The sequence below is a fragment of the Sinocyclocheilus grahami genome, unplaced genomic scaffold, assembly GCF_001515645.1.
Source record: "Sinocyclocheilus grahami isolate Dianchi unplaced genomic scaffold, SAMN03320097.WGS_v1.1 scaffold924.1, whole genome shotgun sequence".
In the NCBI taxonomy this organism is placed as follows: domain Eukaryota; kingdom Metazoa; phylum Chordata; class Actinopteri; order Cypriniformes; family Cyprinidae; genus Sinocyclocheilus; species Sinocyclocheilus grahami.
The window spans coordinates 425,488-444,251 of NW_015506103.1; the positions used below are offsets into that span (position 1 = coordinate 425,488).

General features: G+C 39.8%; 1 protein-coding gene across 1 annotated transcript in view; it reads right to left on the reverse strand.

Moving 5' to 3' along the window:
- The window catches only part of plcb1l (phospholipase C beta 1-like), a 96,414-nt gene extending 77,975 nt beyond the window's left edge, over positions 1-18,439 (reverse strand). Inside the window, exons 1-2 of the mRNA XM_016249387.1 lie at positions 18,227-18,439; positions 10,738-10,815 (exon numbers count right to left, since the gene is read on the reverse strand). Of these exons, the coding sequence (XP_016104873.1) occupies positions 10,738-10,815; positions 18,227-18,325 (177 nt within the window). The 5' untranslated portion in view covers positions 18,326-18,439. The remainder of the gene's footprint in view (positions 1-10,737; positions 10,816-18,226) is intronic.
- Between the last annotated feature and the right edge of the window lie 325 nt (positions 18,440-18,764).

The window sequence follows — 18,764 nt, forward strand, 5'->3', positions numbered from 1 at the left end:
CCTACAAGCAGGGCTGCCCAATCCTGCTCCTGGAGATCTACGTCCTGCAAAGTTCAGCTCCAGCCCTGATCAAACACACCAGAACCAGCTAATTAATCTCTTCAGGAGCACTTGGTAATTACAGACAGCTGTGTTGGAGCAGGGCTAGAACTGAAGTCTGCAGGTAGGATGATCTCCAGGAAAGGGATTGTGCACCCCTGATCTCAAAGTGAAAATTTGCTGTTAATTTACTCACCCTCAGGCCATCCAAGATGTAGGTGACTTTTGTTCGTGAGTAAAACAGTAAAGAAGATTTTTAGCTGAAACGTGTTCCTTGGTGATTCATAAAATGCAAGTCAGTGGCTACCATCACTTTGAGAGTCAAAGAAGGTATATCAGGGAACACAAAATCAATATCTTTGGCTCCTGACGATATATGAACCAGTTCACCAAATCGGACTGAACCGTCTGAAACAGTTTAAGGCTGGAGCAGCACAGATCTACAGTTAACTCAATCAAAACTCACTTTCGGACACCTGACGGTCACTCCGACTGGAAATGACGAATGAACTGCTTCAGCGCTCCAGTTCCTCCAACAGTCACTGAACTGAGGAAACAATTCGACTCGGACCGAAGCCGATGAGCCGCTGATACGCGCATGCGTAAAACCAACACTTGAATGAATGGGTCAAATGAATGTTTTTATGGTTTCTCATGGTTTAAAGTTGACATGCCATGAAAATCTGACTTTTCCAGGTTTTAAGTGCTATAATCAAGTCCCCGGTGCATCTGAAAAAGATTAACCCAGTAACTTTGTTTTGGTAAGCCTTTTTCTGCAAGCATCTGGAAAAATTAGCACGTCTGATTTAGCTCCTCTAATGACGTGGCAAAGGGATCTCATTAAAGCCCCGTGAAGCCGTGGTTTACAGTGAATTTATAACAGCTAAGGGGGTTTTAGGCACTCCGCTTCGCTTAGCTGTTATAAATTCACTGTAAACTACGGCTTCACGGGGCTTACTGCTTTTATAAAATGGTTATTCCATATACGTAGTAAGGTTTCACAAAATAAAACAGAGCAAATAAAGTGTAATGATATTAATAAACACAGTATTCTTCCACCAAACAATGTAGCTCCTCAGAAACAGTTGTGGTTGCTACAAAGTGGTCGCCGAGCAACACACAAACGTAAACAAAGGTGTGTGTTACTTTGTAGCGTCATTTACAACAGCTTCGAACGCGGCTCAGCCAATCAGAATCAAGCTCCGGAACTCTCCGCTTTATAATATAATATTACCGCTCCTTCATCTGTAAGTTACGGTGCCCGGGAGCTGACATGTTCGGTTCACTTAGTTTTGTCGTGGCCGTGACATAACTCTTGGGAACGTGATAATATAATTATTAATATAATGGCATTAATATAATAACATGTCAGCTCCCGGGCACCGTAGTAAGTTTCCACCCACGGCGCCGTTATTTTGATTTCACAAGCGACAGCAGTGTACCAGTTCTAATGCCATGGAGAAAGTTTGAGCGAAGCATGCTAACTGTTCTGTGCTTCAGATGTGTGCGCTCAGAAAACCCTATATCAGAAGTTTAAACTCATATGGTTTAAAACGCATGATTTCAGCGTGATAAACATGATAATCAGAACCAAAACAGATGTTTCAGCAGGTCCAAGCTGTAATGCCGCAGCTCTATTCTGGAAAAGGGGGCGGGGAGCAGCAGCTCATTTGCATTTAAAGAGACAGGCACGAAAAACAGCTGTTTCTGCTTCCACTCATCAGACAACGGTATTAATAAAATTATAGCCATAGGTAGCCGTCTAGAGCTACAACTGTAATTTATAAACAATACACTTTAATTACTATTATTTATTTACTTTTATATTTTATTAAAGTTTTATTTTGACCTTTTAAAATAGGTGTTTTTTTGTTTGTTTTTTAAGGAGAGGGCACACCAACTGAGGGGAAGTCGTGGCCTAATGGTTAGAGAGTTGGACCCGTAACCCAAAGGTTGCGGGTTCGAGTCTCGTACCGGCAGGGATTGTAGGGCGGGGAGTGAATGTACAGTGCTCTCTTCCACCTTCAATACCACGACTGAGGGGCCCTTGAGCGAGGCACCGAACCCCCAACTGCTCCCCGGGTGCCACAGCATAAATGGCTGCCCACTGTTCACGGTGTGTGTGTGCACTTAGGATGGGATAAATGCAGAGCACTAATTCCAAGTATGGGTCACCATACTTGGCCACATGTCACGTCACCTTTTTTATTCTGCTTAGGGCACCCATTTGGCCAGCAGCGGCCTGTTTAGACATTAAAACATCCACATTTCACATCATTATTGGGTGCTTTAATAATATAATTGTGTATAGTTACCTCATTGCGTGATTACATAAGACTAGCTAAGAGAAAGCTCCTCGTTGTTTAGCTCAGATTCACACGTCCTGAATAGGCTTAGATAAGTGTCTTTCTCTAGGGCATAATGGTGGTACTTTCATAGATCTTTAACAGCCGTGTCCTGACTGTGTCCTCCTGCAGCCCATGCAGCTATTATAAGATCTCACGCTTTGAGTCAACGGTCTGTTTAGTGTGACATGCAAATCCACACTGAAAAAAGAGTCAGCCCGCTGCTGTACGGTTCTGTTTTGAATCTATTCAAATAAGCATCAGCTTGCTGAAAACTTTTAATAATGTAGATGTCCATCAGCTGATCTCACAGCACAGAGAAGGATGCAGTAATTATTTATTTATTTGCATTCTGATGTTTTTTTCCATTTATAATGATAATCAACGCCATCCTCTCTCTGACTCAATCAGTGTTGCTTTGATTAGCTATTAACATTTCTCAGTTTAAAGGTAGGTTAGGAGTTTAAATATTTATTAAATCATGTAGCTTTTCAATAGAAAAGCTGTTGCGCTGATATAGTAGCAGGGAAGCGCTGACAAAAGCTGTTACATTTTTCTTTTACATGCGCATTTAAAAGTGCTGTTTTTTGGTCTTAAGAACATGGCTGAAAGGGGTTTGCTTATGGCATAGACTCATACAGCCAGAGACGACACTCAATTAGCTTCTCTATTACAAACAAACAAAAAAAAACTTGTCTGCTTAGTTTCAGCAAACGTTGTATGCTTGGATCTGTTGGACATCGGGTTACTTCAACAGTCAAAACCAGCATTTATAACAGCTGGTTCATTACAATTAGCTTAGTAAAAGTAGTTTGCTGTATGAAAAACAGAAACAACACTGTTAACCTGCACACAGTGTGTGAATTCACAGTGTGCTTTATGAGAGGTTGTGGCCATCTGGGATCTGGCATAAGGTCAAGCTCATGTACAAAGTGAAGGCAGAAAAAAATAGAAAAGCACACCTTCATCTTACACGCTTTCTCTTCCCTGTACGGCAAGAAAACACATGATGCAGAGAGGGCTGTCTTATTTAAGCTCCAACGACTTCGTTACAATCTATGCAGCAGAGTTTTTCTCTTTAAAATGAACACATCTGGGTCAAAGCAATGTCCTTGATTTGTTATCTGCTGTGTGTTCCACCAGGACTCTACTACGCTTTGGACGGCCAACCCACTTCCCTAATACATGAATGAATGAATGAATGAATGAATGAATGAATGAATACATGTGGTAATGAGGCACCAGGAACTGTCCTAGACCGTTCTGTTCTGTGTAATTGTACATCGTGATCCACACGGTGTTTGTCAGCTGTGCACAGTAAACTTTGTTTAAGTTCAGCTATCAAAGGCCACAGGTGAACCGATCTCTTCCGGCCTCTTCCAAAGACCTGCCCTGCACCTTGTTTTGTGAACAGACCTTTTCTTTTGGAGAGCGAGAACGAGAGACCTGCCAAGTGCCGGTGAGCTGATCTTACCATGACCTTCTCACAGTACAGCCTGGATTCATTGAGCGAAAGTGCAGAGAACACGAAGCATGCTCTGTGAGCATATCAGACAGTGCAGTACAGAAAACGAACAAACAGCAAGAAAAAGCCCTGCAACCGTTCTTTCATCAAAAACTATATCACGGCTTCTGTTGTTCAAGCTAATGCTTTCAGGGCACTGCTGTCTTCTGTTCAACAGCTGCTTTCTTTCTAAATCTCCATCCTTTCAATACTTACCAGTCTGTCTAGCTATGCTCAGACTCAGTTCTACTGATCCGAACCCATCAAATGAAAACTTCCCTACTGGTTGGCTGGATCACCAGTGTGCTGTGTGACGGTTACATTAACAAATGGCTTGACACTCTGGTACATCTACGAGACTATTTCTTGGATATTTCTTCTTAATATTCAGCAATATCACTGAATTGACTGCACAGATTCTATTGGACGAGAATTGAACGGAGCTGATGATGATGACATCACTGTTTTCTGCAGGGCTGCTTACAGCTGAACTGCACTACTGTCATAATTCATGATCTTTACACAGTTATTGAATTGAAACTGAATCAACCCAGCACTGACCTCAGCTGAACAATGACACCACTGTTTTTTAGAGCTGATTTTCAGCAGAATTGATCTCTGAACCATCAATGAATCATTATTATCCTGTTTATCACCGTGAAGCTGTTCTGAAACAATCTGTATTGTATAAAGCGCTATAGAAATAGAAGTGACTTGACTTGGAAGAAAGGAGGCTACGTTTCTGAACAGCTGATTTGTGTGGCACAAGTTTTCAAGAACTGGTAGAGTTGGGTGGCAGTGAAGGCGTCGTACCCTCAGTCAGTACGTTTACATGGACAACAATACTCCGATTTTAATACGATTAAGACAATACTCTGATTAAGAATCTACCATGTAAACAGAGATTTTTGATTACCTTAATCCGGCTAAAGTCATAATCAAAGTAAACACTAATTGAATTAAGACATGTAGAGTATTCCTATTTTAGTCGCATTACTGAAGTGCAGTAAAGACACGTACACACCTTAATCACACTATTACCATCGTGTAGGACTTTTCACCACATTTTGCGACAGGATACACACACGGCAGTGCTCAACCGTCTGACGGCAAACAAAAGAATGTTTTCAACAACGCCGTCGTCTGTTTGCACATATAGCATGACAAATAATTAACTGCACTTGAAACTTTCATTAAATTAAAAATGAAACACCTAAAACTGTACATGGTGTCATCACGAAGACGAACTATGTTTATACGTGAAATTCTGGAGGGGACGTCGGATGGCGTCGCGTGGGACGTAATGACGTGTGCCATTAATCAGTCTATGTACTATAACATGTAAAACGGGAACATGAAAGGAATATTCTAAAAGCAACTCATGTATACACCTTAATTGAAATATTGTCTTATTCAGAATAAGGTAAATAATTAGATTACTGATGTCCATGTAAACGTAGTCAGTGTCTCTCGTAGTAAGCACTGACATGTGCACTGTGAAGTTCTCCTCCTGTCAGCTGCACTCACTTGATGAAAAGGAGGGGAGCCATTTCAACTTGGCATAAAGCACATTTCAATTTCAGTAGATTGGCTGAAGATTTACACTGTGATTACAGCTGTGATTATGCTGACAAAGGGACTAAGATGCCTGCCAGGACAATCAGATAAAAGTGCAACGCTGGGCAAAAACAGGGTTTGAACTATTGGCGACTCAGCAGGAGCAGGAGAAGAAATGGTGCTAGAAGAACCAGGCCATGGTTTAAAACACATGCTCCCCATATCTCTATTGATTCTCTTAGACTGCAACGAGATTAAACTGAGAGTAAAATGAAGACTTTTCTTATTTGTATAGTCCACCACAAACTGAAGGTTGCGTCCTGATTTAGGTCAGGGGTGCACATAAGTGATTCGCAGGTCCGCATGCGTGACCAAAATAAAAAATGCGCTGTGTAAATAAGTTATGACAGTGCATTTGCGTACCGACATGATTGACAGCTGTTAATGCACAATCACCATTTTAGATTGTCAAACTGTACTGTATAAGATTTCTATTCAAACTGAAAGCATAAATCTAGGCTATCCGCTGCCGTTTTTTAAAAGCACAATGCAAAACTGTGACATTTCATTCACTGACGTACTTCGATCGGCAGCTCCAAACCCGGAAGCGCATATACCAAGCCAAAATAAAATAAAAGCCTGCTGATTTTAAGTTCGAAAATGATGAAAATTAAAAAAAAGTAGTAGTAAATATTAACATTTTATTTTTAAGTTTACTATAAAGTAATTGTATTTGTATTTAATACTTCCCTTTTATTTTAAAATATAACATTATTATCACACTTTATTATTTAGTTTATTTTTAAAAAATGATAATAAAGTGCAATATTATTATCAGTCTTATTAATTAAATTTTTTTATAGTTATATTTAATGGGTAACAATATATCCAGTGTGAGGACCAAACCAAATCTCCAGGTTCTCATATGAGAACCAGGCTTAAAAACGTATGTGCACTGCTTATAATGGCAGCATGCAGGTTTGCGTTGCACAACATCAGATAGATTAGGCCCTTCCAGAGAGGCACAAAATCACTTTCCAGAACTTTCTCCTTCACTGTTCCTCACTGGTGGAATGATTTTCCAAACCCTATCCGGACAGCTGAATCTCTGACAATATTCGAGAAACAGCTTAATAATCATCTCTTCCGTGAACATTTAACTGTATACTGCTGACATAAACTTTGTATTGCAAGCACTTCTCTTGTTATAGGTTCTTTAAGATGAACTGCTTGTTGTATTCATCATTTGTAAGTCCTTTTGAATAAAAGCGTTTGCTAAATGAATAAATGTAAACTGTGCACAGATTTGTCAAGATGCCAAAATCCACAATCAAATGAGCTCATACTGTGCATTCAACATTAAATTATTGCTGTGCCATCCACATTAACTGTGCCATTTCACCAATGGAATTTTAGGAGAAACATCTGAGATAAAGTTGATACTTAACTTACAATGACATCATTGTACCTTTTCTAACGCACCCTTACTGTACTAGCGTGCATTCTTTAGGAGCAGATAAGGCACAGAGGTGTACGGTGTCATGCTTTTGTACAGCTAAAGCCACTACGTCTGCACCTGCATCCCTCATAAGAGACGCTCAGGCTCATGGGACTCAAGCAGCATCATAAATGCAGACTTTGTAAACTGCTTTGTCTAAGAGTTGCTGTGTGAGAGTCCGTCCTGCTGCGATCCACAGAGTATAGGACTGTGTCACAGCCCTGCAGCCTCATGCAAATGCTTTAGTCAAATGATCGGCTCACTAACAGCCGGGGGGTTGGGAGACATTCAAAACGCATCACCCACTTCACATTCCTGTTCCACTCTGCAAACAAAATATGGCTGTATTTAAACAACAGCTGAGACGTGCTGGCTTTCCTCAATGCGACACACAGACGAACGGTGTGACTGAAAAACATTTGGATCCTGGCTGCAGTTGCTTCCTTCCTTTTCTGCATTCCTGTCTTTTTGAGCAGTTTTTTCTGATAAGTGATGAAGAACAGCATGCTGTGCTTCCTCTGCGCTACACATTCAGAGGCCCATCAAGCATTTTTCTGAACTTTTGCTCTCTTTCATGCTCTCTACATGTAACCTACATTTGTACTGCTATGTGGAAAAAAACAGTGAGCTTTCAGATCAACATCACTATCACAACAGAGACCTTTAGCAAAGTGGCGAAAACAGTCATTGCTGGTTAACATACCAGCACACGAGTGTGTGTGTGTGTGTGTGTGTGTGTGTGTGTATGAGACAAAGAGGTTCATTGCAGTTACATTATTCATATTTTGTTTTAATTGCATGCAGCAATACATTTGGCAATATGAACGTAAAAATATATTTGTAACGCCAATAAAGCACCTTAAAACTGAAACAACGACACACAGAGAGAAATCCTGACATGCTCAGTGGACCTGAACCAGCCTGCAGTATCCAGCTGGTCAAAAACACATGCCTCACGTCAAAACACAACACTTCTGTGGAGCTTTAATGGGCCAAGGTTTGCTTGTTAAAATGAACAGTGTAAGTGCACTGCATTGTGGGAAGGGACGCAGTGCGGGTCAGCAGTGCATTGGCAGTGGATGGATGTCAGAGCAGTACAGACTCGTGACAAAACTCCTCTGGGAGCAGAAGCTGCGGTCAGTGCCGGATTCAATCCTGATCCCAGTGCAGCTGAGAGAGACAAGAGGAGCAGAAACCTGTTACTGAGGGATCTAAAGAGCGCCGTCACTCCACAGGACGCAGATGTACACACACACCATGTTCTATGCAACCTACACAAATAAACAACTACATACAAATCTAGAGCTGGATTCACGAAAATCTTCTTAAGAAGTAAGTTCAGAAATTTCTTAAGATAAATTCCAAGATGTTTTTAAGAATGCTACTAAGTGCAAAAGTTCTCAAATATTTTTTCTTAAGAAGAAAAGACTAAAGAAAAAACTTAAAAGGCCACCTTTTTCACAGCCTACAGATTAACGTAATAATCATAATAGACAGGGTAGTGCCATATTTCTTTCTTGACAGGCCGTGAGGGATAGAAGTACAACGCGTTCAGTGGATTGTACTGTTGTTTGTTCAGCTGACGAAACATCAGTAGACAAAAACTCCATGAAACAGTTTTGAAAGTTGTAAGTTGTGAAAAAAATGACATGATCTAGGACCTTTATACTGTGTGTGCCATTGTGAAGACTGTAGTCTATCCCGCACATCTCATTTTCATCCGTGTTGAATTCAGTATGGCATCTGACCTGATTAAGGTCTATAAGCATGCATACTATTTTCATCGCAAACAGCTTGACGTTTGTCCAGCATTCGGCCTTGCGTCGTCTAATGCACCACGTATTTTGAATTGTTTATTTATAGGCTAAAATGAAAAACGAGTTCCCTATTTGACTCTTTTTTGTAGAGTTGTTACTGAATTTTGAATACAGCTAAACGTTGTGTCTTGCATAATCATGACCAATCATTGTTTACTTTATCGATCACTGGTCTGTCACTTCAGAAAACTAGTGCACATCCCTAGTACAGTAATATGTATTATGTTGTTATGCTAAATTACAACAATTAATTTGAAATAAGCCAATAAATTCATATAACATCTTACCTTTGGGGATTTAAGATTAAGTTTGAGGCAATCCTAAATTTAAGAAGTTATTTACAAGGATTTTTAAGAAGATTCTTTTCAAGAACTCAAATTCTTCTTATGTTTCGTCTTAAGAACAATCTTAAGTGAAAAGATAAGAACATTCTTAAGAAGCATTCTTTTTCTAAACAAAGAAATGATCAGTTAAGGAGAAGTTTGTTCTTAAGAATGTTTCCTGAAGCTACCGAGAGCGACAGCAGGCAAATGACAACGTCAGATGATTATACGATGGACAAACTAGATGTAAAGCCACAAGAGGCAGAGGGTCAAGACAGATTACATGACAGTGAGAGCCTATTCATGTGCCAGAGCTGCAACAACAAAGCATCTCTCTATTAGCAGATAGCCTCCGTGGTTTAAGTTTTCAAATCTGTCTCAGTTAGTTTTTGTATCCTGATATGCTGGGGATTTCTGATTATTTGATTGTTCCCTGGAAGAAGCACTGCCAAGAATCAGACAGAAAAACACCTATTAGTATGATGTACAGGACATCTTTAAAAACCACAACATGATGACATTCAAATAGACACTTCTTCATTTCTTAATACATGTATCTGGTCTCACTGCACACAATTCATCAGTGCACATTATTCAAAATATATATCTGTCTGGAGCAAACACAGACAAGCAGAGTGAAAAGTCCCAGTGCTGCTGGACTGTTAAATCAGCACTCACAGAACCCCGATGGAACTAACTGATGTATAAAGGCTAAAATACACTACACGACTCCCCAAATCTGAACATCATACAACTTGCTGACTTTGTAAAAGGCTACAGAGGAGGGCATCACACACTAAATGACCAAGTCACACACTGTACAGATCGCAATGGGAGAAAGAGGTGGTAAGTCGTTTATAAGTCACTTTAAAAAATATGAAATATGTCTAAAATCGACTCAAAATATCAATAATATCTAATATCTGATATAGTCGACCAGATGAAACCAGAGTCTGAGTCTCTGCTCATCATACACAATACAATTTTCTGTGAACTCCAAATGCACAAAATGCAGACTGAATCTGACTTTCAGCAACTAGTGTTGACTTCAATTTTCTGTTAGTGGTATATCTATATAATACTGCATATTTACAGAATCATGTTTGTAATGGATACTTACAATGGTGAGTAGAAAGACTTCTCATTTCTTGTATTCTACAGTTGAAAATTGTAAGAAAATCACCCCTTCCTCAAACCTCAATGCTTTCCCAAAAATGGCATTGCAGAGATATTTTGTGCGTTTGTGCAGTGGAAGAAAATCACAAGTCGATCCACAAGCTTCTGTTCTGAAAGACAAATACTCATGTTCTTCTTGTGTTACATTTGTCAGAAGACAGCAAACCTCCCAGTTCTCCTTCCTAGCCAATTTACAAGCATGTCTAATTGCATCCATCTAAATTGTCAGAAATCAGCTGCTATCATATTTTTACAAAGCACTGCAAAACACGAAAAAGGCCATTACGTTTAGAAGAGAAACTGACATGAATTAATTAAAAGCAAACCACTGTGTAAGAGACACTCACTATTATTTATCGGCAGTAGTTTTGTCGTCGTCTATAATGCAGACAGAAAACTGCAGAAACACTACAGAAAACTTACTGAGCGTCTGAAAGAGAGAGAGATTTCCCTCCACTTGAAAAATTAAACTAATTACCTTATTCTGATCGGTCCAGTACAGGAAGTAGCCCCGCGGGTCAATGCGCAGCGTCACGGGCGTAACTGTAGTGCAGTCCTACAAAAACACAAGAGAACAACAAACACAATCCCATCAGTGTCATCACAGCACAAGGGTTAGTTTTATGACAGTCAACATAATGAATACTAATTTAATGTATTATGTGACTTAGGGGTGCTCCGATTGATCGGCTACCAATCGCTATCGGCCGATAATGGCTTTGGAAAGTTTGATCGCTGGTCTCTATAAAGGAGGCAGTGTCACATTGTCACTAAAGTTTATATTTTGCATTTCTTTTCAAGTCTTGCCAGTGTTTAAACCATTCAGTGCTCATGCACACTCAAAGTGCACACATAAGGCCTACTCGCATACAGCTCACCAAATCAGGCTTGTGCTGACGGTAAGCTATTGTGCAACAATTGCCCCACAATAAAAACAAAAATGCACTGCATGATCAAACATTTAAGGTGAGATAATTACATATTTTTCTCAAAAAAATGCCCCACCCCTTAAATAAAAAAATTCCCCCCACATGAGTCAACTGGTGAATTCCCGCCATTTTCAAAAATGAAATTCAGGCCCTGAATTAATGTCTGTAAAAATCCTGATTTGAGCATCACTATAAATAATTCTACATGATAAAAAGAAGGCTTCAAAAAGATCGTAATCGGTGATCGTATCGGCAGATACTGCTTCCTGTGATCGACGATTGGCTCCAAAAATCCTGATCGGAGCACCCTTAATATGACTGAAGTGTGGGTAGATGAGACAAATTATATATATGGCATGTTTACGTTCGTGTTAATAGAGAAATTAAAGAGGAGGAAAAATGTGAACCAGTAGAGTGAGGAGACAAAACAATCCTTATCGTGAGTCAAACCGAGGGTCTGGTGTGAGCCGTCAAGCACAGAAAGACAAGAGCAGCTTGTGTGTCATATAACCCTAGGAAAACTTTACATAGCAGCTGCAGATATTACTGGAGCTCTATAAAAAGACCCACACGCCTTTGTTCTGTGGTGATTTGTAGCACCTAAACTTCAGCAGGGGCCGATAACGCATGCAGAGATTCAACACACATCAATGCTTTTATTATGGAGTCCAAAACACCACATCTGTGACCAGTACGCACTGAGAAGAGATAAACACCACCCAGATCACACACCAGAGGTTTTACGAGTGTGTCCAATCATATATAGTCAACAGCTTGTCTGACTGGTTCCTGTTTCTAAATGAATTATTGCTGGGAGGCTTTTGGATGCAGGTTCTGCCACCGAATGACAAACACTGGCCAAGAATGCTGGTACTGACATGCTGCTCATGTTATAGTTAATAGAGCAGGTTTCAAATCCCTTTGTGTCCTTCACTGAAACAAAACCAGCCCAGCCTGGTATCTGAGCCTGAGGAGGACAGAGCTCCTTTCCAGCGGTAGATGGTGACAGACATATTCCTAGAGAAAGTCTCTATTTGCTCCCCATTTAATCTAATTATTGTCTGGGAGAAACAACTGAGATACTGAGGAGATCTTCTTTCCATTGGGTTCCTGCAGTTACAGATCTTCTGTTAGTCACAGCGATTTAAAGGCAGACAGCAAACCCACAGACTTGAGGTGGAGGCGTCTGAGAGAGCGCTGCAAACGGGGAAAATCAATCTCTTGGCTGGAGAAATGAGCTTTGGGTATTCTCATGGCTTTTTGTTACTGCAAATACATTGAATAAGCAAAGCTCAAGAGACATTTTCTGCATGATGGCAACATGCATGCAGTCAGACATCTTTTGCTCAAGGCATGGAGAAGACGAGGCCGTTTAACAACCATAATGTCTTTTAAATGTAACAAGTAAGCAGGTGATGTTTTCCTTAGTATTCCCCTGCAAAACAGTGACACACACACACACACACACACACACACACACACACAATTTCAACTGTTCATAATGGACATAACCCTCTACACTGCGAGTAAATCACTCGCATATGCGACTAAATCTTCCCTCTGGGCGACTAAATGATGTCTAATATTACTCGCCAGTGTGCGAGCTGGAGGATATTAAGTATAAGTTTAGCACAGATATGTTTTCACTCTGCCTGAGCGCTTCAGAGTTTCACTCTCCGTCAAGTGATCTGTGCTATTTTTCAGTTAATCTGAATGGATGCGCAGCGCACCTGTATTAGACATACCATAAACTGTAGTGTGAAGGCGCACGACTCGTCGCTTTGTCTCACACACAGAAAGAAAGAAAGAGAGAGCGAGCGAGAGTGAGTCTTACATACCATGCAGAATTGACGTGCTACATGTAAACGATATTCTTTGTTGTCTTTTCCTGTCAAAATAACGGAGTTCCTGTGGAATTCTTCAGCTTTTAAGAAATGCCGGGTTCTCCGGTAGTGGGCGGAGCTAATGCGCAAACGACGATCTCATTGGCTGGCGCTCACCTATTATCGTCCCTGTTTTGATTTCAGTGAATCAGTTCCAGCAAATGCACACAACCTGATTAATATTTATGAATCCAGCAGCTCAATAATCCTTAGTGCGTTTTATAATGTTCTTATTAATAGAATTCACAGTATTATTATTATTATCTTGTCAGTGTTATTGTTTAGTTTTTTCCCCATTTTTTTTTACAGAAACACTGAATGACCCAAAAAAAACAACACCAGTCCTAAGTTCAGTTAAAATGACTAATATGCACTCAAACATGGTTAGCCAGTTTTAATTCTAATTACTAAAGTTCTATCATTAAATAATATTTGATTATCATATCATAATGCTTGACTGATTCATGTTAAGAGTGTACTTTCAGATATAAAAAAAAAGCTGTGCCATTTTACAAATATATATATATACACTTCTTCCACACTGACTCAATCAATCCTTTCTTTTTTAACCTTGCCTTATACACAGAGGCACTGTCATGTTAGAATAGAAAAGGGTCCTGTCCAAACTGTTGCTATAAAATTAGAAGCACACAATTCCCAAGAATATCATTATATGCTTAAACATTAAGATTTGTACTCTTGGAAATTACTAAAGTAGTCAAACCTGTTTATTAGAAGGGGGTGTCCCAATACTTTTGCCAATATATATATATACTGTATCACTCTGGCGAGTAAACTAAAACATTTACTAGCCAATGGTGATTCAATTGCCAAGGTATCCGTAGAGGGTTGGATTACATTGTATATTGTAAATAATAAAGGTTATTTTATTGGCAATTTAATAAAAGTTATTTCTATATCTTTTTTTGTGTTAATTTAGTTAATTAAATACTTTACAACTGAAAACATGAGTAGCCTCGTTTGATTATTTTCTTTTTTTCTTTTAATCTTGATGGACTCACAGCAAAACATCAAAAGATTCCTAACAAGAAAAACGTGCTGATAATGCTAAAGGACAGAAAACAGTCAGTTTTTCAGCTAAAGTCAGTTAATTGAGGATTCAGTGATGTCATCATACAGCTCAGTTCAGTTCAATAGTATCTGTGCAAAGTCAACAATATTGCCAGAAATTAAGCGTCCCCAACTAAGCAAGCCAAAGGTGACAGTGGCAAGGAACCGAAACTCCATCGGTGACAGAAGTGGAGAAAAAACCTTGGGAGAAACCAGGCTCAGTCGGGGGCCAGTTCTCCTCTGTCCAGACCAAACCAGCATGGCGTGGTTTAATTCCAGGCTGCAGCACAGGTCAGATTGGGCAGAGGACTCATTTCAATGTTAAAGACTCAAAACAGCTAAACTAACATTAGAAAACAGAGAGTCCAGGCTCTGATTCTGATTGGATGAGACACACATGAAGCTGATAAACACACACCTTTGATGCACATGAATTTGTGACTGTAAACAACCAAATGCCATCAGGCCGAACTGTTCTGGGCTGCGTTTCCCAAAAGCTTCATAAGCCTAAGAAGTTCATAAAAATGATTGTAAAAATGATCGTACGACTGATCGTAATATATATATTATATATGATTATGTAAAGTATATAATATAATATAATATAATAGTTATTATATCCGAGTTGTCTGGAACGCAGCATTAGGTTAACATTTCAATAAACGAGTGTTTACAACAATAACGAGCCATTCTATAAGGTGACATTTCAGCACTTGACAAATGGATAGCGACTCCTAAGTAGCACTTAAAGCACGGCTACGTGCGATTGCGTTAAGTGCATTTTTGGGAAACGCACGTGAAACAATAACGACGATCGTAAAATGACTCGTAGAAAACGCTCTTAAGTGCTAAGATCAATGGTTATCGAGAAACGCAGCCCTGAGCAGTCTGAATGACTCTCACATATCAATAACAAAGAAGTCCTGGCCAATATATCCGCCATGCAAAATGTCTTGACATGTTTTTACAGTTGTGCATACCGACCAGCCCTACTTAGGTGCAATGTGACATTTCGGTGATCACTAATTCTCTAGAAGTAGTTGTTTTCTGACAGACTGGCAAGGCAAGTAAGATGAGGTGTACTGAATGACTAATAGGCCTACTGATAAAAAAAAAAAACTCTTTCTTTGATCTTTCTTTGGCTTGTTCCCAGTAGGTAGCAACGAATAAAAACGAGCACAACAGTAAGTGAAAGGCTGCAATCAAATGATTCTGCAGAAAACTCTGGGCTTCAAAAGCCTCTTCCAGCAAACCGCTTTGCTTTTCAGTTTTACCAGTGAGAACACAAAGACTTTAAAAGCTAAAAGTGAAACAGGATGAAGAAAGCTGAAAGAATGAAAGGGACAAAAGAGGAAGGAGTGCACAGGATAAAAACATGTGAACTGGGGAAACTCAGGAAATCAGCCTGGAATCACACCCAAAACCACCACAAACTGGAAAAAACAGGAGCATCACATGCATCCCTGCTCCTCATGCACATGTTAGGAAACACGGTGGTCACTGGAGGAGATCAGAGAAAGCGATCCGCTACTTCAAGACTGCATCATTTATAAGCTCTGAAAGCTGTTTTGGAGCATTTCGGATATTTCATTTCTTTTTGTTTATAAAACTAAGATCAGATAAAAAGACACTGGAAATCTACATGGTATGAAGAATGGGGGACAATAATATGTCTCTGGTCGTTAATATTAGCTTCTATTCTGGACCCGCTTAAAAACAGTAATTTAGGAGATTCACACTCAATTTTAAATACAGTTGTCACTCTCAAACATGACATTTATTTATTAATTCAGCAGACACTTTTATCCAAACTGACGTATAAATGAGGAATATAAAAAAGCAACTCTTCTTAAGGAGGCAATAATATGAGAAGTGCTAAAAACGCATTTTATTTTGTTTTCTCTTGACAAAGATTTAACTGGGGCAGTTTATGACAGTCTAAGATCAGAGTTCCAGCATCACCAAAGATGAGGCATTACCATCAGCAATGATGATCATAAACAATCTGCCTGCTGGTTCAGTACATGCAGGTGCAAGGCCGGATTTACCTCTTTTCATGACAGAGGCAAAACACATTTTTGGGCCCCCCTTTCCTATTAATATGTTAGACCTAATATTACCACCCAAGCAAACAAAAATATTTCTTAATCAGTGGAAACGTTAGTGTTTTTCTATCGCAATAAGCACTTGCGTTCAGTCAATAAAAATCGAATGTAGCTCTTAATTTGTTTGAGAACTCAGAAAGACCATTCCATTAATAGACGCGGCATACCTCTTCGGGAGTTATTTCTCTAATAATTTTAACAGCTAGGAGTCACAAACACACATCAAGACATTGTTCAGATGATTTGTTTCTCAAGACATTTGACATGTTTCCGTCCTAAAATGTGTTGAACTATTTTTACGCACCTCATCCCAAACCTTCCATTGCAAATTCCAAAACTTCATTTTAGAGCTAATAACAGAGGCTTGGGCCATTGATATGCAGGCTAATGCAGTTATTAATGCAGTTATTAGAGCGAGAGAGAGAGAGATATTAAGCGCGTGTGAATACCTGCGTCTGTGTGTCTCTCAGCAGCGTTCAGCAGCAGCGTTGACTAATAGCGAATCTTTAAGTTAAACTGCTTCAAGAAACTCCCTACTGAGATGTGACTTTTCAGCTGCAAAACTATTTTACTGATAAATTCGCGGGGCAGCGTTTCTGTCCGCGTGTGTGTGTGTATGTGCGTCTGTGAGACAGAACCGGAGAAAGCATGATTTCCGTACATAAAAAAGGTGGAAGACATGGAAATAGTTTGTCATTTTTACCCTATTGTTTGTTTGTTATATTTATTTGCTCAATGTCTTCTGGGGTTTTGGTTCTTTTACTGTTGTAGATAGCCCATAGTATAACAAAATATTATATATCTCTTCATTGTGTTTGGGCCCCCCAGGACGAGCGAGCATAGGCACGTGCCTAGAATGCCTGTGCGTAAATCCGGCCCTGTGCAGGTGGATTACAAAACCATTCATTCATTCATTCATTCATTCATGCATTTCTGCAGTTCAAGGGCTGGGCACAGTGGATAATGAAGACCACTCCTGAAGTGCAGCATTGCTAGAGATGTTCGAATAAACCTGATAAAGTGGTTTCTGACAGGAAAAATAGAAATCCCACTTCTCTCCTAAACAAAGTCTCATCAGAAGCCGACACGCTACTGTCATCTCTATGCCAAACACAACATAGTTTAACTGAGGCTTGGAATTATTAACAATACAGTAATTCTTCCTCTATTACTTATGTGCAATCATCTTGGAAAGCCAATAATACAAGGACCCTATCCATAATTTGTGTCAAACTCACATTGCATCCATTGTGAATTTGTGATTTTCAGTTAAAGTAGTTATCGCTGTTGTTTAGTTATGTTTGTCCCTCCATGAAGCTCTGTGTCAGCATTTTCTTTACCTAACCCTGATGAAAGCACTTGGACTTAATGACTTTTGTGAACAGCTTTGACCTTTTAAGGCAGGAGAGGCCATGAAAGAGGAGAATATGAGGAAATATGGGAACAAGGAAACATTACATTGAAGATAATCATCAGATTTCCAGGATCACCTGCCAGGTGCATATGCTGTCAGCTGTTATGATTAAAGTTATTAATAAAGGTAATTTGCCTAAACATAATGTCAAACAAATATCACTAACAATCTATTAAAGAAAAGGAAGCAGCTACGCAAATATGACCTGACAACATGCCCCAATAGTTAAATATAACTGATCAAGATGAAGATGAATACATTGGTTTGAAATACAAATTTTCTCAAAATAAAAAAGCCATCCTACACAATATATTTGCATTAAAAGAGATAATCACCCAAAAATGTAAAGTTTGTCATTATTTACTCATTTCTACGATCTCTTTAAGTGTAAGATACTTGAGGGAAACGCTGGGATGAATGGGGTTTAACAGAAGTCAGTCATATGAGGGAGAATACATGACGACAGAAGCTTCATTTTGGGGTGATCTATCTTTTTAATGTTTTCCAACAAAATAGGACGATGAAATCTAGGAAATGGACGGACATTGCCACGCATGTTACTTACATCGTCCCATTTAATGAACTTATCGCCGGTCCTCAGGCTCTCGGGCACCGAAACGCGCTTGAGCTGGAGCGCGTGAACCCCCGGCTGCGCTCCTGCCATCTCCGTCCGTGTCCGCTCGCGACGCTCGCTGCTGCGCCGCTGCTTCTGAGACGCTCGCGACGCTCGCTGCTGCTTCTGAAGCGATCTGAGACGCTCGCTGCTGCGCCGCTGAGACAGGACTCGTTAGTGCAGCACTGGTGCAGCTGCGCTCTCGTCGTTAACTGTCAGCGCGCTCAGGAGCGTGTCGTCAACACTCGCTGCATTGAGCGAAAACATTAAAGATTAAATGCACGACTTTGCGTTTCTCTAGACAGTCTTGAAATCAATGAGAGATTAAAAGGAGACTTTTGCTAAAAAAATTAACTCAGTATTTTCAGACTTGTAGAGTTATCTCATAATGGGCTCCCATTTGCCAAGACTGCAGTTCACAGTCATTGACGTATTATGAACAATGTAAACGGAAACATTTCTCATTCCACGAGCAGATCGCCTGTGCTTT